Below are 23,166 nucleotides of genomic sequence, written 5' to 3'. Positions count from 1 at the left end.
AGAGACAGAGAGAGAGAGAGAGAGAGAGAGAGAGAGCAAAAATTATTCATAAGCATTGTTCCAAAAGTGAGGGACTTAAAGTTGTTGATAAGATTGGGGAAGCAGAGAAGATTGACAGAAAATTTGACAGAGGAATTCCAATTCATGGTAGACAGGGAGAAAGTGTTCTCATTGTGTCAAACATCAGAAAACACTGACAGCGGTGCATGCATATACTGAGCTGCCAGAGGAAGATTAGATTAGATTAGATTAGATTACTTTACAGTGTGGAAACAGGCCCTTCGGCCCAACAAGTCCACACCGACCCGCCGAAGCGCAAACCACCCATACCCCTACATTTACTCCTTACCTAACACTACAGACAATTTAGCATGGCCAATTCACCTGACCTGCACATCTTTTGACTGTGGGAGGAAACCGGAGCACCCGGAAGAAACCCATGCAAACTCCACACAGTCAGTCGCCTGAGGCGGGAAATCAACCCAGGTCTCTGGCGCTGTGAGGCAGCAGTGCTAACCACTGTGCCACCGTGCCACCCACGTGGTAGAGGGTGGTACAATTACAATATCTAAATGGCATTGGGATGGATATATGAGTAAGCAAGGTTTAGAAAGACGTTGGCCAGATGCTGACAAATGGGACTAAATTTATTTAGGATATCTGGTCAGCATGGACAAGTTGGACCGAATGGTCTGCTTCTGTGCTGTACGATGCTGTGATCCAAAGATGACTGGCAAAAGAAGCAACAGCAACATGAGGAAAACATTTCACAGAGATTTGGATAACTATCTGGAGACAAACAAAAAAAATAGCAAGCTGTAATCAAGATGGGGGAATTATGACTGGGTGTGTTGTGCATGCTGAGACTAAGCATGGATATAATGGTCTGAAGGATCTCCTTTCATGCTGTTATCATTCGGTGATTCTATCCCAATAAATCCTCTGTTGCCTTCCAAGATCTTAAAATCTTCCCTGATATGGGTGCCCTGAACTGTTCTGAGTATTCCAACTGAGGTTCCTTAAGACCAAATAATTTGAAACAAGACTGATTATTTCAAAGAGTAGTCACTGACAGATTTCCCCTTCATATGATAAAATTGCAGGGTCTGCTTCTCATATTTGGCTGTCATTTAGAAATCACAAGTAATTCAAGAAAAGCTTTTGAATTTCATTGGATTGGCGCACATACATGTTAATAAACAATCACTTTTTATATTCCTGACCATAGTTTGACACCTGCTCCTCATTAGATAATTCAAGACTAAACTCAAACAGAGGTTTTTGACAAGATATTCACATTTGTTTGTTACCCTGACATCAGAACAGCTGCTGTGCAACTTTTAGTTTTTGAAAAATTAGCTCGATCCTGTTTTGGAGTACTCCTTGCAGTTGGTCTCATTGACAGCGAAAAAGTTAAAAAGTCTTGACATTGCGTTTAATAAAGGCTGGCATTCCACATAAATATGTGAAGGCATCCTGCAAAACACAGTGACTTTGTAAGGATCATATACCATCCTATACTACCCTACACAAGATGGTTCATACCCATGCAAAATGATTGTCCTGCAATTCAGTGAACAACAGCAAGTTTCTAGTCAATACTACAACGCTAAAACTGTAGCTTAGCAAACTTAAGAGAAGGCAGAGACTATACTATAGCTATTAACGGGTACTCACAGCCATCAGCTCTTTCTGAAAGGACTTCTTTTCCTTGTTCTCAGTGTCATTGCAGTCCTCCTTGAGCTTTTCCAGGACAGACGCCACGCGCTCTGGCTCGCTGTCTATCTCTGTCCTGCAGAAGTGGACAAGTGGCACGTTTTTGTAACCCAAGGCGTCTGCGAATGCTCTCCAGCTGCTGATGTTTTCCATCAGTGTCATCCTCACAGAGGCATAAATGTAGGTCAGGAACTTGCTGGGACGCAGAATCTGGTCCAAGAGTGTAGAGGTGGTGAGGTCAGGCCCAGCGAAGAAGCTTGGTTTAATTTTGCCAACCACTAGCACGTTCTTGGCATGCACCAGGCCTATCTTGCCTTGGTAGTACCCAGTGTACCATTCCTTTGTTCGCAGCTGCCCTTTAAACCTAATCTTCTCTTCACTCAGCAACGCAATTACATCTCCCTTTTTGTACTCCAAGAGATAATAGTTTTTGTTCTGCCTTACTACAGTTTTCAGCAGTTTGCCATACTTAAGGTTGTTTACACGGCGGTCCTGAAAGGCGGGATATTTACTTGTGACAGCCAAGGGCGACAGAACAATCTTGCCGACTTCTTTCTTCTTCAGAAACCTCCTCTGTCCGCTGTTCCGGGTCCCGGACTTCGGAGGTGGCTGCGGCGTCCTCACGCAGAACTGTGTGATCATCACCTCCTGGTCGCTCTTCACCTGGATCCTCAGCGTGAAGTCCGAGAGCTCTTCTGGGAGCCGCGAATGGATGGGGAAGATGAGGCGGCTGACCTTCCCAAGCCTCACCTGAAATCCACGGACGACTTTAACCTGGTCGGCAGCTTTGATCTCGTAGTTGGAAATATTGGGATGGATGCTGAGCTTCAGGTCCTGCGGCTTGGCTAGCACAAACTGGTGCTTGCCCCACAGCTGTAGAGCCACTGGGGGTGCACTTAAAACCTCTCGGCCTACTTCATTAACCAGCAATGACTTGGGTGCACTGTTATGGCCAAACACAGCCACCACCGCCTTGAAGGAAGGGTGGATGTGCTTAGGGCCATAAACACCGACTGTGATGTTTTTGTTAATGCAATCCCACACTGTGTCAGGGTACTGCAGCGTTTTGGCCTGAGATACCACAACAGCATACATGCAAGGCTCTAGATTGTCCAGCTGCACCTGCACCGTATCGCCATAGTGATAAACCTGAGGCATGGGCGAGAATGGCCCGTCTTTGCTGTCGCTGAAAAGACAGGTTATTACTGCATCTTTTCTGATTGCCGTATCTTCTTTTAACTCAGCAGAAATTTTCATTTCTAAGGTGAGGAACGTCTTCACTTCCATGTTGCTTAACTTAATCTCCACCACGGGGCTAATGGTTGTGCATTTGTCATTGTTCAATTCCACAGGAGGGTCCAACAAGGCTTTCATTGAGATCTGCTGGCTTTCTCCAGGAAGGACGTGTCCCTCTGGTACATGGATAGTGATATTGGTGTCTGGTAGTTGAACTGCCCCACCGCTGCTATCCAGCTTACACGCAATATTAGTCTCCACAGGTTGTGTCTGACCCCATCCAGGGTTTTGTCCAAGAGAATTTAAATCATGGCAGGAGCGTGCCATTTTCCTGTGGTTAAGCCAAGCTGCTCGAAAGTCCTCCCTGCTCTTGAACTGTTCAGGATCTGGAGACTGCATGCCAGTGAAGAACCCAGAAGAGGAAGCTCCTTCAGACTTGGCTTGCAACACTGAAAGTTCAGACATACTGTATGATCGCTTGCTTCTGAAGAAGGGATTGTTCCTATTGAGAAGCGGATCAAACTCAGCCTTGGAGCTGGTTAATAGGTCTTCCTCAAAAACATCATGACTTGAGTTGTTAGCTGTTAATGGTTTGGAACTGGTAAAAGGTGGGGTATCAGAGTCAAACAAAAGTAAATCCACTTCCGATTTAGCTGTCTGTTGATTGTTGGAGCTAACGCTCTGTCTGTTTCTGTCCAGAAATGGATTGGAGGATGTCAAGCCATTCAAAAATGGATTGTTATGTTGGGGCTTTGAAGTTATTTTGTCAAAGACGTCTCCCCACTCTCCAAATAAGTCGATCTCTTTGGCACCCTCGTCCGAACTGTCCCCAATGTTGTCCACCATTCCACTGTCTCGAAGGGAAGAGCTCCTGACAACAGGTTGAACGTATGAAGCAGGGATGTAACCCATTTCAGTATTGTTGTGGGCATACCACCATTCAGATCCAGAGGTGTCCAAAACATACAGAACATCCCCCTTGTTAAATTTAAGTGTGGTAAAATTAGTGGGGCAGTAATCCTTGATCGCCACAACTTCACGTGCATCTCCAAAAGATGTAGATGAATCCAACCGCAAGGCACTAGGAGAGGGCCCTGCAAATTTAGAAAAAAGAAACAATAATTCAAGTAGGGTTACTCAAGTACCAAGATTATATCTTTTGACATTAGCATTCTATTTAACCATTTCAAGCAAAAGAAATGCGCAAATTCAACAACAGCTCAATAAGAAAAAATATACCCAATATATCAAATTGATAAACGCAGTACTACATATAAATACAATAAATAATATATTACAGGTAAATGCCATTCAGCAAATATTTCAAAAAGCTAGAGCAAATGCAAATACAACCACAACCACATGAACAAGAGACAAGAGGAGGCTACTTGGCCCTTTAAGCCTGCTTCATATTTAATAAGCTCATGGTTGATCCGATTTTAACCTCAACTTTACATTCCTACTTACCTCCCGATGACTTTAATCCCCCAGTAATCAAGAATCAATTCACCTTCACCTTAAAAACATTTTAAAATTCTGCAACCTCACCTATATCCTTTTGAGGAAGGGAATTCCAAAGACAATCCTCCGTGAGAAAATGTTTCTTTCCTTATCTCTGTCTTAAATGGGTGATCCCTTATGATTAAACTATGATCCCTAGTTCTTCCACATAAGGAAACATCCTTTCAACATCATCAGGTCAAGTCCCCTCAGGATCTTATATTATTCAATTCAGTCACTTCCAACTCCTCTAAACTCCAGAGGACTCTGGCTAAGCCTGTTTAACCTTTCCTTATAAGGCAATCCAGTCGCTCCAGGTATTTGTCTAGTGAACCTCTGAAGTGCTCCCAGTATATTAGGATCCTTCCCTAAACATGGTGACCACTACTGTTCTCCAGTTATAGTCTCACAAATGCCTTGTACAACTGAAGCATAACCTCTCCACTGTTGCATTCAATTCCTCTTAACAATAAAACATAACAATCTATTAGCTTTCTTGATTACTTGTTGTAGCTGTATCCTAACCTTATGATCCATGAACCTGAACACCCAGATCTCTCTGCATCATCTCACCATTAGACAATTTCCCACACTATACTCCATTTGCTAAATCTCTGCCTAACCATTTAATCTATATCCCTTTGTAGGTTCTTTATGCCTTCTTCACAACTCACTTGCCTACCTACCTTTGTGTTATCAGCAATTTTAGCTACCGTACTTTCATTCAAGTCATTTATTTGAATTGTCAAGAGCTGAAGCTCTAGCACTGGCCCCTGTGGCACACCAGTCATGATACCCTGCCAACCTGAATCCTATTCCCTGCCCCCCATTAGCCAGCCAATGATCTATCCAAACCAACATGTCTGCACAATATTGTGAGCTTTTAAGTTCTTTAACAACCTTTGATGTGGCACTTAATCAAATGCCTTCTGGAAATCTAAATACTTTTCATTCACTGGTTTATCTTTATCCACAGCACAAGTTAATCCTTCAAAGGACTCCAATAAATAAGTTGTACATGATTTACCTTTAACAAAACTACAGTGATGCCCTTGAACGTGCCCAAATGTGCTGTTATAATGTCTTGAATAACATTCTTCCCTTGACAAATGTTAAGTTAACTGACCCGCAGTTTCCTGCTTTCTGCATTCCTTCCTTTTTCAATAAAGGAGCTACATAAGCTATTTTCCAATCAAAAGGAACTTTACTGAATTTAATGAGTTTTGGAAAATTAAAACCAATACGTCAAAATATCTCACCAGGTACTTCTTTTAGGACTACAGGATGAAATCCTTTAGGACCTGGGGACTTGTCAACGAGCAGTTTCAACAATTTTCTCAGCACCACTCCACTGGTAATTGCAGTTTTCTTAAGTCACCCTCCAATTTTAAATCCTGCTTTACAGTTATTTCCAGGATGTTCCATGTATCCTGTCTCATGGTGGCCAACACAAAACATCCGTTCAATTCATCCACCATCTCTTTATCCTTCATTACTAATTCCCTCGGCTCAGCCTCTGTAGGATTAACACTTACTTCACTAACTTTAATTTCAATATTTGAAGAAACCTCTCCTGTTTTACTCTTCTGGCCAAATTTCTCATGTCATTGAACTTTTCCCACCTTATTAATCTTCCAGTAATTATTTTTTGTCTTTTACATTCTGTGCGATCTTTGACTTACTTTGCATAATCATACGTCTTTCAAGTTTGATACTATCTTTGACTGTTAGTTAACCATGGGTGGCAAGTATGTCCCTTAGACCTTTCCTTATTTATTGGAATATCCCCTCAAATTTTTGCCACTGCAGTTCAATTGACCCATCTCTTGACTTAAGTTGACAATTCATTTTCACCAACTCTGCATTCATGCCCACATAACTGCCCATGTTCAAATTCAACATAGCAATCTTTGACTCATACTTCTTTTCCTTAAACTGTGCGTAAAAGTCAACCATATCATGGTCACTGCTACCCAGGAGTCTTTTCACTACAAAGTCAGTAATTAATCCTGTCTCGCTGGTAAAACCATATGTTGACCACTTGCCTACTGACAATCATTCATTTGCCAAGCAAACAAACATTGTGCTGTAGATATCGACAACAACTGGAAGTGAGGAACAATTAGAATAACCAATGTGCACTTTGAGTGCTGCAACACAAGTTTGACACTGTGCAGGTTTGACATTCCATAAGTCCACACAGTATTCTAGGAGAAAGTGAGGACTGCAGATGCTGGAGAGTCAGAGTCGAAAAGGGTGGTGCCGGAAAAGCACAGGTCAGGCAGTATCCGAGGCACAGGAGAGTCAAAGTTTCAGGCATAAGCCCTTCAATAGAAACACTCCTGATGAAGGGCTTATGCCCAAAACATCAACTCTCTTGCTCCTCAGATGCTGCCTGACCTCCTGTGCTTTTCCAGCGCTATCCTTTTTGACCCACACAGTACTCTGTCAGATTGCAACTGAATTTATATGCACGATCATATTTTGGCTGTAGAGGTCTCTGTTTAAAAATAAATCATGAGTAGGAATTAAAAGCTCAATATATCCAAGTGCTTTGGAGTTCTGATGCATCATCAGAATGATAGTATCTCTTCTCTCCTGGTACTATGCTGTAACTAATTTATCATTTCTGTCCAATTGACAATTGTGCAGACCAATGAATGACATCACCTTCTCTAACACTGAAGACTGCCACACAAGAAATACAAGAATGGGATCTTACTCAATTTAAGCAAGAAAAACATTCAAATTTTACATATGTACAGGTGAGGCTCTGTGAATAGAAGATACTGCAGATACTCCCCTACATTATGATGGTTCTTCTTCTGAAATGTCTGCCTCTATTTCAGATTCACACGAGATTGATTGCTAGTCACCAACCCTGTTATGTGGTATCACTCAATTACCAAGATGATCAGGATTAACCTTGGCCCATTTTTGCTCAGCAATTCTCAAGTCTTAGTAACTGTGCCACACAAACCACAGAAAACTGACTGGCATATGGGAAAGAATCCTGCATCCTCCTTCCCTCACATGTGTAACCAGACAGCTTACTAAACTTGACAACTTCCCACACTGACTGGAAGGAGCAAGTCGGCTGAGCTTGCAATTGAGATACCAGGCGATTCAAACTGGCTTAATTTGAAGGCAGGAAAAGTCTAAGGAGAAAGCGTTTAGATCAAATAACAGAAACACTCCTTCAAATGCAATGTTGAAAAGTTTGGTAATTGAACACTTAAAAACAGTACACATCAGCTGTCAAACCAAGTTTCCTCAGGAATCTGCTCAAATAGTAAACAGCAAGAATCTTGATTTGTACAACATATATTTTAATGTTTGCAATAAATGTATACTCTTCTGATTACGCTCACTGAAATGTGTATGACGATTAAAAGGTTGGATAAGGTATAGGATGACCAGAACAAAGAATCAGAACTTTAAATTCGAGCCAAGCCTCTGAGCGACAATGTCACACAACAGGGAGTAGACATCTTCAACTCTCTCCCTCAAAAAGCCGATGAATCTGGCAGTCAGTTGCCAAATTCAAAATAGAGCGTGAGTGATTTTTGTTAGGTAACAATACAAAATGGTATTACAAAATCAAATCAGGGAGATGGAGTTAACACACAGATCAGCTACCATTAAACTCGCAATAGGTTTGGAGTACTGAATGGACTCCTCTTATTACTAGAGCCCTGAAGAGATAAATTGCTTGGTGAGCCATTCAACACCACAGCCACAGTGTGAGGAGGAGAAATCTACCCATTATCCATTTCAAAGGCTTTGCAATTTCCGACCAAGTCAGGTATCAGTTCCAAGTTTCATGATCTGCAAAGTAAAACACTTTGTGCGACACAAGGCCTCATCTTCATCTGCAGCTTCCAAACAGAAGGGGAGCAGGCTGCTAAAACCCACATGGAATTAACAAATCACCCTGGAGTTGGGCGGGGACTGGGGGGGGCGGGGGCGGTGTTGGAGAATCACCACCAAAAGACAAGTGTAAAACAGCCACACAAAAGAAAAAGATAAGCATGGGGCTTTCAGAGTTTTATTCTTGTTAATGTTGATTTTTTTTTTTAAAAGATTCACTGCATTGTTGAAGTAAGGACTGCAGATATCATCACCTGACTGGCCCATTCATTCAGCTGGAAGAGTGCATATTGCCTATTAACAATAATAGTTGTCAATAGTAAAGGAGGTCAATTTCAGAGTTGGCTTTTGGCTGGCATTGCAGCCGTTTGAGCAATGTGCTGGCTCAAGCCCAATGAAAATCAACTCTGACCCTCATTCTTCTGCACAAAAGATTCGTTCAATTTTAATGAACCACCAGGACACAAATCAGGGCTCGACTGCCTCTCAAACAGCACTCCTACAGTGAGATATTCTGGAGTGATTACTGCACCGTTTGCACGTCAACAAACCCATGGGGAATTCATTATTTCCATTTACCTAATGGGAGCTTTCCTGATTTCTGCAGATTGATCTTTCTTGGCACTCTGCAGCAAGGCAGAACAGGCCACAACATGCAAGTCTGGGGCACTGTAACATTTGAACCAGCCTAAGTTAATACAGCGGGTAACAAAATCATGATAACCTCACTGGTTAAACATTTGCTGGGAGCTGAAAGTCCGCTTTCAATACCCGAGAGCAATTCAATGTGTGTTTTTAAAAAAGAACACTGCTTAGCAGTGAACTATTTCAGGTCTTTCTATACTTATCTTGAGAAGTCATATTTGCTGATCAGAAAAAAAAGCGATTGATGCTTTTTCCTCTTTGGTCTCTGATATTTTCTCTCAGCCAGTACGCACTAGAATTCAATTAGTTTTTAATTCTTTCATGGGATATGGTTATCCCTAATTAGGCAAAAGTGAGGACTGCAGATGCTGGAAACCAGAGTTTAGCTTAGAGTGGTGCTGGAACAGCACAGCAGGTCAGGCAGCATCCGAGGAGCAGGAAAATCAACGCTTCGGGCAAAAGCCCTTCATCAAGAATCGTTTCTGATGAAGGGCTTTTGCCCAAAACGTCGATTTTCCTGCTTCTCGGATGCTGCCTGACCTGCTGTGCTTTTCCAGCACCACTCTAAGCTAAACTCTTATTCCTAATTAGGCTAACATTTATTGAGCATCCTCAATTGCCCTCAAGAAGATGGTGCTCAGCAGCCATCTTGAACCACTGCACTGGAGATACTTTTTTAACGCCAAGAGGGAGGAAGTTCCAAGTCAGCCCAGCTTGTGGCTTGGAGCAGAACTTGCAGATAGATAATACTCCCATGTGTTTGTTGCTCCTGACCTTTCCGATGGTAAGGGTCACAGGTTTGGAAGGCACTGTCATAGCAGGACCTGCAGGTTCAACCTCAGCGGGAGCATTATACCCAGTTCTGGGTTCTACACTTAAAACAAAAGATGTGAAGGCATTGGAGCGAGTGCAGAAAAGATTCACACACGTGGCCTTAGTGAGAAAGAATTTCTGTCACAGAGAATAAAATGAAGTTGACTGTTCTCCTTGGAAAAGGGTGAAAGGAGATGAAGTCATTCAAAAATAGTGAGAGGGATGGACAGCGAAGATGGAGTCAAAGCTCCCTTTTGCTAGAAGGACCAAGAATGAGAGGACAACATGGTTCTTCTGCCAATGACATGAGAATAAACATTTTTATGTAGAAAGTGATTAAAACAAGAATATGGCCTGACACTGAATAGTGGAGGCAGATTCAACCATGACACTCAAGTCGGATTGGGATTACTATCAGGAAAGGAAGGACATACAGGCTTACAGGGAGGAGAGGAGAATAACCAAAAGCGAATTGCTCATACGGATGGCTAGTATGAGCAAGATAACCAAATAGCCTCCTTCATTACTGTAACAACTCTTTGATTCTGTGCATGGATCAACCTTTCAGAGCTCATCAGAGCAATTAGAATGATTCGGGATGAAAAGTACCCACAGGGTATCCCTCGTAGATTACCAATGGAGTAACTTGCCAAAACTACAGCTATTTCACTATGAGCCTCTTCAAAACAGCATGTTGAAGTTAGAGACCAGTGCCACTGATGGAATGCAAACTTGTTGGGATGGCAGTGGAAAGCTGACAGCATCTGTTGGTTCTTAGCTACTAAAAAAAAGCAAAGGATGTCATAAAGCATCATCCACTGCTTGCAAGTTATATTCTGAGTTGCAGAGATCAAGTTGTGAAAAAGCACAAACACTTCTGAGTTGAACTCGGATGAGGTTTGGCCATCAGAGACTGACATCAATAAAACAAGGGTTAGAACAAATTGAACTGTAATGGAGGTTTTTTTTTAAAAAAAGTAATAATTTACTAAATCAAATGCCCCTCGCCCCCAGAAATCTGAGAAATCTACAGACTACCTAATGATGCAATTGTTCTGTGATGGTTAACAAAATATGAATCACAAATATTTACCTTTGACATCGTTCATACCAAGATCGGAAAATCCATCATTCAAGTCGATTAATGTTCCTTCAGATTTACACCGAGGGAGTCCACTTGTGTTGGTGGAACGAATTCTCTGGGCTGCCATAATTCCTTTGATTATCAGGTTTAATGCTAGACACAAAGGTCGTTCATCTACAGCAGTTTTTATAAGCCGACGACCAGCTCTTTACCGATTGCAGTTTCACTTGTTATGCTGATCATCTAGGAGATAAATCAATTAACTCTGCATCAGTTCAGGAGATATAGACTCTAAAAATGTGCCAAAATTTACCAAATACATTCTTCCAGTCAACTCATGGCTTGCACAGAAATTACTTCCAATTGTAAATTGTTACAAGCAAATGAAAATAGACCATAAATATTCAACTTTCATCACTTCTCTTGAGTATGCAAGAATTGGGTTTAGTAAAGTCACTACTGACTCAAAAATGGTGTGATCACTTGACAAATCCAGGCGACCTGCATGATATATACAACATTGGCTGAAGGACTACCATCTTAACCAAGAGGCTCAGTGAGGTATCAAAATCTTCACACGTCTTACTCAAACTTGCATAATTCACATAGCAGAGATGAATAGTTACCTTTAGAATGTCCAATGATAGTGACAATGGAGCTAGACTTGGAATAAAAAGTCATTCATACTTCTGCAGCTTGCTTTGTGCAAAAAGAGGGAAAAAGTGACATGGACTGACAACAGCAAGGATACTCAGACCTCTTCTTTCTCTCAATCTGCTTAAAGCTCTGTAACTAGTTGGTGAAAAGCAACTTGGAACAACAGTAATTTACTGAACAATCCAAGACATCTGCACCTTTGCCATTACACGGGAAACCATAAAGCAACTGAACAGTTGGATCCAAGTTTCACTTTGGTATGCAAAGGCTCTGAAGAAAAATTTAAACCGCAACTGTCTTTACCCTCTTGGCTGGACCACATGCCCTCCCCCACCAGCCTCTTTGTAAGCTCATTCCTTGTGTTTGTACGCTTGATGTCGCTTTTCTTGGTAGAGAGAGTTTAGTTATGGGTAATAAAACTGAGTTGGTGAAAAGCAACTTGGAACAACAGTAATTTACTGAACAATCCAAGACATCTGCACCTTTGCCATTACACGGGAAACCATAAAGCAACTGAACCGTTGGATCCAAGTTTCACTTTGGTATGCAAAGGCTCTGAAGAAAAATGTAAACCGCAACTGTCTTTACCCTCTTGGCTGGACCACATACCCTCCCCCATCAGCCTCTTTGTAAGCTCATTCCTTGTGTTTGTACGCTTGATGTCGCTTTTCTTGGTAGAGAGAGTTTAGTTATAGGTAATAAAACTGTAAACATGAACACATCGGAATTGGCTCTCCTTTGTTGTTGACCTGGATCATTTCAGCTTCATTGAAGTATGATAGCTACATGTTAAAAAGGAAAACCACTTTTTAAAAAATTGTTGTGACTGAGAGAGACTAAAAATTAATCTCAAAGGGTCAGTGGACTGTGGAATTCTTTTCACTAGACAGCAGGAAAGGCTGAGTTAAATATTGATTGACAAGAGAGTCAAAGGGTATAGCAGGCAATACAGTTGCAGCCCAGAATCAGATCAGCCACGAGCTTATCGAATGGTGAAGCTGATTTGAGGGACCTATTCCTGCACCCGATTGCCCTGTTTGTATTTGAACACAAGATCCATGTGTATGAAATAAGGTTCCAAATGGCTTTTATATCCAACAAGGTTCCCTCTGTTGTCAACAAAGGTAAATTAGAAACATCAGAATTTAGAAAAGTCAATATTTCTATGGCACTTACCACAATCTCTACACATTGTGAAGCTCTTTTCACCTGATGAAGCTCTTTATAACGTGTAGTCACTGGCAATATAAGAGGCAGCCAGCTTGCACACACACAACAAACAATTAAAAATAAAAGACCAGATCACTTGGTTCCAAGATGAATGGTTAACACTACCCATGACAGCAAGGAGAACTCCTCTGCCCTTCTTCAAAGTGGTGCCATGGGATTGACCTGAGAGGGCATGGGGGACCTTCAATTTAATAACACACCTGAAGGATGGCCCCTCAGACAGTGCAGTACTCTTACTGTACTGAATTGAAGTTCAGTCTTGAATTTTTTTTGTCTGGGCTGGGACGTATACTAAGTGCAGCTTCTGACTAGGTGACAAGCATGCTACTCACTGAACCACAACTAGCTAAGAAGAACTGCATTATTCCATAAGAGAATATTCAAAGAAAAATCTAATCAGGTCAGATTATGAACATAACTTCTCCACACACTGTCTAGAAATGAGAGATGACTTCCATCTTTCTTCTGACTGATGCCCATTACCTCACACTTGTCTATGTTGAAGCTCTTTTATCTATTACATCTCTGTTCTATGTACGAATGTCATCCTGTATTTTGCTGCAACCTCTTTTAATAGCTACACCCCTGTTAAATTTTACAAACATGCTCCTGATTCCCGTGTTCGTGGCCCCTGTATTATTTGCCACCATTTTCCAGTCTGAGTAACTAACTCCTTTGTGTGCTTCTCACTCATGTATCTTAAAAGTAGTCAGCTGTGCTTTAAAATGTAGCAAGACCATGAAAAGCATGATATAAATGCAAATCCCTTCTTTCTATCTATTCGTTCTTTTACTTGTCCCTGACCCTACATGTTCTAAGTTTAAATCTTCGAGGAGAAAGTGAGGTCTGCAGACGCTGGAGATTAGTCTACTTGTTGAACGCCCTTTGAAAATACAGATATATTACCATTGATGGCTCTTGTTACTTTGTCAAAGACAATGCTAGTCAAGGATTACTTGTCCTTTTGAAATCTAATTTCACAAATCCAATGTTGAAATCCTAGTCTGTAAATCTTTAAAATTGCAATTCACACCAGATTTATTTCTGGATGGTTTCAAAATTTATGATAACTACAATAAGTTTTATTTATTATAAATGCAGATTAGGCAGAATGCAAACACATTTCAGCCTCGCTAAGCAGAAGGCACACTGGCAGGAAAGATAAGGATACTAAATGTTAGTTGGAAAATTAGAATCAGAGAATGAGGAGAAGGGAAAAGAGAATACTGTGCTGATTGTGTTAGAAGAATGAGAGGAAGCTTGTGCTGAATATTAATTTCACAATGGACTGGTGCTCATAAATAGACTAGTTCTGGTCTCTTGTCCTATGTAGGAACATAATCCACCCGTTTTGACATCTGTGCAGGATTTGCCTTTATTATATTTTCAACTTATAGCCATTTTATATTCCAACTTTAAATAACAATTCCATTAGTTTTCCTAAGTTCCCAAGACTTCTTCATTCTCCCTCCTTAATGCAGTCATTTCTAATGAATACATTAGCAAAGAATAATGTATAAATGATCATGTTTCCAGCATTTTTTCATAACTTTTTGAAAAAAATGTTTCAATGTAATCCACCCAGACATCATGGGATTCATACTCACTACTTTTGTTTGTTTGTTTGTTTATCAACTTGCCATCTCAAAGATTTTGCAAAGCTTTTGTTATTTATGTGGCTGTAGAATACTTTACTTGACAACCAAATTTAATAGTTCCACTTTGCCTGCTGGACTGTTTTCTGACTTCATTCCAAACAGTTTATTATTGCCTTAGGACGTCTTTTCCTTTTTGAAGTACTTCACGTGTGCCTTTGTTTAAAAACTTCATTTTAAGTTTCTGCTCTGGACTGAATCAGCGATCCAGGTGAAAATTGTGCCAGTTCTGAGAAGTATTTACTTTCCCTCAAGGTTTGGTACAAACTCAATTGCACAAGTCAAAATGCAAGATCAGCCATAAACCAGTGAAAAATCAGTCAGCATTTTAGAATTTTTTTTTAAAAAATGGACGCTTAATTATATTGCGGAAATAATTTCACAAGTGGGAACCCAATGGAGCTGCAAATGGGTTCATCATTTAAAAAACATTGAAATCAAAGTATCTAGTCACCAGAGAGCAGGTGGAATTTGATTACAGTCCTGAAAATTGCTCTTTAGAAGGATATAAAAGCATTTGCTAGTCCCGTTGGGATACAACCAGCAATTTCTGAATACAAGTTAAGAAAATGATATTTAAAAGTTTTTAAAATAGGTAGCCATTTCTGTCCTCTCACCCAAAGCAACCAAATTAATATTCAGTGCTTGCTTCAAGTAGGCACAACTAATGGAAACCTCAAGTTGTGATGCATTGATCAAGAAGCAGAGCCGGTTTTGGCAATGGACCTGCTTCCAGGGCAATGTTTTTTTTTCACATCAGAGCAAATAAACAACTAGAACATGCATGGAATGTAACGTGTGCTTAAAATTCTACAAACTTTTGTGCTGGTTTCACCAATTTTGGAAGAACTAAATGGAAACTACAGGCCAACCCATCCAGAATGTTGGACTCATGGGTTGTATGATTCTTTTTAATAAGAGAAATATATTTCATCTTAACTCAAATAGCAACCGCTTTAAGAATTTCCACAGCTTGGTCACTTTGTTTGTAAATACTTTTTCCAATTTTGATTCCCCAGCCATTAGCTTCTCCATTTTATTTTGAATGTTGCATGCAATGATACACAGGCAGTTTATTAAGTTTGCACTGACACCTTTTATACTTCAATTTTCACAAAAAATCTCTTTACACTTCTCGTCTGTGGCAATATTTATTCTTCATTTTCTTCTTGATCTAAGTCCCACATCGAAAGGGTTCCTAGGGAGCGAATATGACCCCTCAAAGATCAACAAGGCGGCCTTTGTGTGGAGCCACAAGAGATGGGGGAGATACTAAATGAGTATTTAGCATTTTGTTTTCTGTGTTGAAGGATACGGAAGATATAGACTGTAGGGAAGTAGATGTTGACATCTTGAAAATGTCCATATTACAGAGGAGGAAGTGCTGGTTGTCTTGAAATGCATAAAAGTGGATAAACCCTCAGGACCTGATCAGGTGTACCCTAGAACTCTGTGGGAAGCTAGAGAAGTGATTGCTGGGCCTCTTGCTGAGATATTTGTATCATCGATAGTCACAGGTGAGATGTTGGAAGACTGGAGGTTAGCTAACGTGTGCCACTGTTTAAGAAGGGTGGTAAAGACAAGCCAGGGAACTATAGACCGGTGAGCCTGACGTCAGTGGTGGGCAAGTTGTTGGAGGGAATCCTGAGGGACAGGATGTACATGTATTTGGAAAGGCAAGGACTGATTCGGGATAGTCAACATGGCTTTGTGCATGGGAAATCATGTCTCACAAACTTGATTGAGTTTTTTGAAAAAGTAACAGAGGATTGATGAGGCCAGAGTGGTGAACGTGATCAGTATGGACTTTAGTAAGACATTTGACAAGGTTCCTCATTGGAGACTGGTTAGCAAGGTTAGATTTCATGAAATACAGAGAGAACTAGCCATTTGGATACAGAACTGGCTCAAAGGTAGATGACAGAGAGTGGTGATGGAGGGTTGTTTTTCAGACTGGAGGCCTGTGACCAGTGGAATGCCACAAGGATCGGTGCTGGGTCCTCTACTTTTCAGCATTTAGGTAAATAATTTGGGTATGGACATAGGAGGTATAGTTAGTAAGTTTGTAGATGACACCAAAATTAGAGGTGTAGTGGACAGCGAAGAAGGTTACCTCAGATTACAACAGGATCTTGATCAGACCAGTGGGCTGAGGAGTGACAGATGGAGTTTAATTTAGATAAATGCGAGGTGCTGCATTTTGGGAAAGCAAATCTTAGCAGGACTTATACACTTAATGCTAAGTTCCTCGTGAGGTGTTGCTGATCAAAGAGTGCAGGTTCAGAGCTCCTTGAAAGTGGGGTCGCAGGTAGATAGAATAGTGAAGGCGGCGTTTGGTATGCTTTCCTTTAATGGTCAGAGTAACGAGTACAGGAGTTAGGAGGTCATGTTGTGGTTGTACAGGACATTGGTTAGACCACTTTTGGAATACAGTGTTCAATTTGGGCCTCCCTGCTATTGGAAAGATGTTGTGAAACTTGAAAGGGTTCAGAAAAGATTTACAAGGATATTGCCAGGGTTGGAGGATTTGAGCTATAGGGAGAGGCTGAACAGGTTGGGGCTGTTTTCTATGGAGCATCGGAGGCTGAGGGGTGACCTTCTAGAAGTTTATAAAATCATGAGGGGCATGGATAGGATAGTAGATAGACAGACAAGGTCTTTTCCCAGGGTAGGGGAGTCCAAAGCTAGAAGAAACAGATTTAAACTGAGAGGGAAAGATTTAAAAAGGGACCTAAGTGGCAATTGGAGGCTGGTACAATTATAGCATTTAAAAGACATCCGGATGGGTACATGAATAGGAAGGGTTTAGAAGAATATGGGTCAAATGCTGGCAAATGGGATTAGGTTAATTTAGGATATCTGGTCGGCATGGATGAGGTGGACTGAAGGATCTGTTTCCATGTTATACAGCTCTATGGAGAAAGTGAGGACTGCAGATCAGAGTTGAGAGTGTGATGCTGGAAAAGCACAGCAGGTCAGGCAGCATCCGAGGAGCAGGAGGACCCTTCCTGATGAATGGTTTATGCTCGAAACATCGATTTTCCTGCTCCTCGGATGCTGCCTGATTAGCTGTGCGTTTCCAGCACAATACTCTCGACTCTGTACAGCTCTGATTCCATAATTAAAATCTTAGAATTTGAAGGTTATGAAGATTGCAACCATAAGGAGATTTAACCCAAATTTGCCAACTTTATCTTGGGGACATTGAGTGACCAGGAACCTTTGAAAGTTAGCGAACAATGGAACAAAAGTCAGGGCTAGATGAAAAGAAGGTTATGAAAATTTAAGGAGGATGATGACGAAAAGAACATTATAAGTGTGAATGCAATCTTTTGTTAAGCAGTCACGGGAGATGGGCTGGCTAAAACTCTTTGGTGATTTTCTGCAGCACATCTTGGAGATGGTATACACTGCTGATATTGAGTGTTGGTGGTACAAGGAATGGATGGTTGTAGGTATGATGCCAATCAAGCAGCCTGCATTCTCCTGCATGGTATCAAGCTTCTTGAATGTTTTTGGAGCTGCACTCAACCAGGCAGGTGGGGAGTATTTCAACACACTCCTGACTTCTGCCTTGTAGATAATGGACAAGCTTTGGGGAGTCAGGTGCTGAGTTAATCGCTGTGGTATTCCTAGCTTTTTGACCTGCTCTTGTAGCCACTATGTTTATGTGGTGAGGCCAGTTGAGGTTCTGGTCAATTGTAACCCCCAGGATGTTGATAATGGGGGATTCAATTATGCTAATACCATTGAATGTCAAGGGGCAGTGGTTAGATTGCCTCTTAGTGATGGTCACTGCCTTGCATTTGTGGGGTACAAATGTTGCTTGCCACTTGTCAGGCAAGCCCAGAATTTGTTGTATTTCTCCTCAGTATCTGAGTGGTGGTGAATGGTGCTGCACATTGCACAATCGGCTAACATCGCCACTTCTGAGCTTATGATGAAGCAACTGAAGAAGGCTGGGCCTAGGGCACTAACCTGTGGAACTCCTACAGATATATCCTGGAGCCGAAATGACTGACCTCCAACAGCCACAGCAAATGTGCATTGTATGACTACACCTAGTACAGAGTTTACCTGCTGATCCCCATTGATTCCAGTTTTCCTAGGGCTCCTTGATGCCACAATCGAATGCAGCCTTGATGTCAAGGGCTGCCACTCTCACCTCACCTCTAGAATTCAGCTCTTTTGTCCTTGTTTGAACCAAGGCTGTATTAGATGCTGAGGGTTCCTGGTGGGGACTAGCCACCACTTAGCAGGTTATTGCTGAGCAGGTGCTGCTTGACAACATTGTTGGTGATTGACAATAGACTGATATAGTGGTATTTGGCAATTTTCCACATTGCCAGAAAGATATTAGTGTTGCGACTCTCCCACCCCAGGAAAGAGACCTTGTCTATTTATCCTATCCATGCCCCTCATGATTTTATAAACCTCGATAAGGTCAGCATTTAGTACTATCAGTGGAACGTCAGGGTCCATAATCTTTGCAGTATCCAGTACCTCCAACCATTTCTTGATACCACATGGAGTGAACTGAATTGGCCGAAGACTGATATTGGACCACTGGAGGAGGGCAAGGTGGATCATCTATACGGCACTTCTGGCTGAAGATTTCCACGAATGCTTGAGCTTTGTCTTTCGCACTGGTGTGCTGGGTTCATCTATCAGTGAGAATGGGGATATTCATGGAGATTCGACTTCCAAAGCATTGTTTAAGTGTCCACAACCACTCACGATCAGATGTGGTAGGACTGCAGAGCTTAAATCTGATGTGTTGGTTGCGAGATCACTTAGCTGTCTTTCACTTGCTGCTTATGCTGTTTGGCATGAAGTAGTCCTGTTTGGTGGCTTCACTAGGTCGACACTTCATCTTCAGGTATGCCTGGTGCTGCTCCTGGCATGCCTTCATGCACTCTCCATTGAACCAGGGTTGATCCCCTGGCTTGATGGTAATGGCTGAATGGGAGATACGCTGGGACATGAGGTTGTGGATTGCACTATAATATAATTATGCTGCTGCTGACCCACAGCACCTCATGAAGTCTTATGCCCAGTCTCGAGTTGCTAGATGCGTTCGAAGTCTGTCCAATTTAGCACAGTGATAGTGTCACACAACACAATGGAGGGCATTCTCAATGCAAAGGTGGGACGCTGCCTCCACAACGATTCTAGTGGTCATTCTTACGGTTACTGTCATGGAAGGCTATATCTGCAGCCACAGATTGGTAAGGATGAGGTCAACAATGTTTTTCCCTCACCACCTGCTGCAGACCCAGTCCATTAGCTATGCCCTTTCGGACCCGACCAGTTCAAACACTACATCTTGCACCCTTGCCACCCTCGGTGCTTCCTCCAGGTCTTCTTCAAATGAAGGAGGACTGATTCATCCACCAAGGGAGGACAATATGTGGTAATCAAAGGAGGTATCTTTGCCTATGTTTAATCTGAAGTCTTAAGACTTCATGAGAACCAAAGTAAATGTTGAGCTCCTCCATGGCAACTCCTTCCCAATGATATACCACTGTGCCACCAGCTTGGTCCTGCCGGTGGGACGGGACATATATAGAGGGATACTTATGGTGATGATGAAAAGTGTGGACCTGGAAAAGCACAGCAGATCAGGCAGCATCTGAGGAGCAAGAGTGTCGATGTTTTGAACTTAAGTGATGTCTAGGACATTGTAATGTATGAATCCATGAGTATGACTGTCAGGATGTTGCTTGACTAGTCTGTGAGACAGCTCTCCCAAATTTGGGAAAGCTTGAGATGGATGAATAGCAGAGAAACAACAGGAAGAGAGGCTCAATGTTAGGTCAGTGGGAGCTTAAGGCAAGCTTGGTTTCCTGGGAAGAGTTCGTGGTAAAGAGAGGTGGAGGTGTAGAGACAACAGAACACTGTCTCAATCTTAACACGAAAGAATCCATCCCAGGGCTTTCTTGCAAATGCAGTCAAGCAGCTAGGATTTGGAACTTTGAAAATGCAGCTCTAAGTGATTTTACTCCCAGGTTGGACTAAGAAGGATTGGAAAGTAATGAGAGATAAAGGACACAGATCTCTGAAAGTTGCCACCCAGGTAAATAGTGCGGTGAAGGAGGCATATGGCATACTGGCTTTTATTGGTAGAGGAATTGAGTTCTGGAGCCCTGAGGTCATGTTGCAGTTGTATAAGACTCTGGTGCGGCCGCATCTGGAGAATTGTGTGCAGTTTTGGTCGCCATACTATAGGAAGGATGTGGAGGCACTGGAATGGGTGCAGAGGAGGTTTACCAGGATGTTGCTTGGTATGTTAGGAAGATCATATGAGGAAAGGCTGAGGCACTCGGGGCTGTTTTCATTAGAGAAAAGAAGGTTTAGGGGTGACTTGATAGAGGTGATTAGGGGTTTAGATAGGGTTGACCGTGAGAACCTTTTTGCATGTATGGAGTCAGCTATTACGAGGGGGCATAGCTTTAAATTAAGGGGGAGTTGGTATAGGACAGATGTTAGGGGTAGGTTCTTTACTCAGCGAGTCGTGAGTTCATTGAATGCCCTGCCAGTAGCAGTGGTGGACTCTCCCTCTTTATGGGCATTTAAACGGGCATTAGATAGGCATATGGAGGATAGTGGGCTAGTGTAGGTTAGGTGGGCTTGGATCGGCGCAACATCGAGGGCCAAAGGGCCTGCACTGCGCTGTAGTTTTCTATGTTCTAAGTTCTATGATTAGATTCCCTACCGTGTGGAAACAGGCCCTTCGGCCCTACAAGTGCACACTGACCCTCTGAAGAGTAATCCACCCAGATACATTTCCCTCTGACTATAGCATCTAGCACTATGGGCAATTTAGCATGGCCAATTCACCTAACCAGCACATCTTTGGATTGTGGGAGGAAACCGGAGCACCTGGAGGAAACCCACGCAGACACGGGGAGAATGTGCAAACTCCACACAGACAGTTGCCCGAGGCTGGAATCAAACCTAGGACCCTGGTACTGTGAGGCAGCAGTGCTAACCACTGAGCCACCGTGCCAGGGATAGCCTTCTGACTGACAGCACAAATTAGAGGCCACATGAAATGACATGGACGTGAATACGTTCAGGAGAATTTCTCTGAAAGGACAAGGTAACCACTGAATCAGAAAAGAGGGGGCAACTTAAAACAAATTAGTGATTGTAATTACTGAGGATGAGCAGTAGTTTAGTAAGAAAGGTGAGAATGAACAATGTAGGATAAAATTAAAACTCACCCAATACCAGGTTAGAGTCCAGCAGGTTTATTTTGAAGTACATACTTTTGAGGCTCTGCTCCTTCGTCACGGGCAGGAACGTAGGACACAGAATTTATAGTAAAAGTTCCAAGTGTCATACAACTGATGCAACACCTACACACAACATAGGATGAGATTGGGATGGTAATGAGCGGGTGTTTCAAGAGGGGACTAGAGCAGTGGGATGAATGCAGAGATTAGAAATATGGGCATGAAACTCATGACACAGGGTGGGAAGAATTCTTAAATGTGGAGAAACCTGAAGGTGAATTATAGTAGGGGTGTTGCATACTGTAATGCTGTGGGAGACAGAAATAATACATAGCACCAATAGCCCAAATATCTACAACCAAATTAAAATGTTGAACCAGGACATGCACTACGAGAAAATAGAAATTCTGTTCACCCCACAACTGGCCATTGTAATTACTTGAATTAGACTAATGAATTACCACAACATAAAATCCCTTTCTAAAGTCAAAATATTCCCTGTTTACACTGATAATTGAAGAGTGTGACAGATCTTTCACCTGACCTTGTATCACCAGTATAAACATATTCAACACTGACAGAAAACCAATCCAAGATAAACCAAACCAAACCTCAAGAGTAGACTTCACATCTGAAACAATTCCGAGACAATATAGTGTAAACAAACACGGCTGTATGATTCTGCCGTAGCCTGATGTACAATGCAAGAAACTAACATTTCAGCAACCTTGCATTCATATGTTCAGAGAAAAAAAAGTAATGGTTAAATGAGTTTTACTCAGTCTTTCAATGCAATTTCAATTCCTCAATCAGAGTTTCTTGAATGCATAAACTAATTCGGGTGATGATATAATTCATAAACGCAGGCAGAGACATTTACAAACACAACATTGGGTTGAAACACAATTTTTTTGGTCCCTGAATACATTTAATTCCATGCCAAATAGTGCTCACTGAAACTGTACCCATGTCAGACTAGTCTTTCAAGCAACAAAGCACTGTGTATCTTATTATGTGTCTTATGCTTTGCACAACTTTGCACTTTTAAATCTTCTTTGAAAAAATTTCTCTTACGTCTTCTAGTACTTTTTTTTCAGTTTTCAAATATGGGGGAGGCTGAATAGGCTGGGGCTGACCTTATAGAAGTTTATAAAATCATAAGGGGTGAGGATAGGATAAATAGATACGGTCTTTTCTCTAAGTTTGGCGAGTCCGGAACTAGAAGGCATAGGTTTAGGGTGAGAGAAAAGATTTAAAAAGGGAGCTAAGGGGCAACCATTTCATGTAAAGGGTGGTGCGTGTATGGAATGACCTACCAGAGGAAGCAGTGGAGGCTGGTACAATTACAACATTTAAAATGCATCTGGGTGGGTATCTGAATAGGAAGAGTTTAGGGGAATATGGGCCAAATGCTGGCAAATGGGACTAGATGAATCCAGGATATCTAGTCGGCATGGATGAGTTGGACTGAAGGGTCTGTTTCCATGCTGTACATCTCTATGACTCTAGTAGAATACAACAT

General features: G+C 41.8%; 1 protein-coding gene across 1 annotated transcript in view; it reads right to left on the bottom strand.

Moving 5' to 3' along the window:
- The window catches only part of LOC122551354 (SH3 domain-binding protein 4-like), a 66,059-nt gene that overhangs the window by 27,635 nt on the left and 15,258 nt on the right, over positions 1-23,166 (bottom strand). Inside the window, exons 2-3 of the mRNA XM_043693095.1 lie at positions 10,874-11,107; positions 1,678-4,046 (exon numbers count right to left, since the gene is read on the bottom strand). Coding sequence (XP_043549030.1) covers positions 1,678-4,046; positions 10,874-10,991 — 2,487 coding nt within the window. The 5' untranslated portion in view covers positions 10,992-11,107. The remainder of the gene's footprint in view (positions 1-1,677; positions 4,047-10,873; positions 11,108-23,166) is intronic.

This window comes from Chiloscyllium plagiosum, chromosome 7, assembly GCF_004010195.1.
Source record: "Chiloscyllium plagiosum isolate BGI_BamShark_2017 chromosome 7, ASM401019v2, whole genome shotgun sequence".
NCBI lineage: Eukaryota > Metazoa > Chordata > Chondrichthyes > Orectolobiformes > Hemiscylliidae > Chiloscyllium > Chiloscyllium plagiosum.
This window is presented reverse-complemented; position numbering and strand designations above follow the sequence as displayed.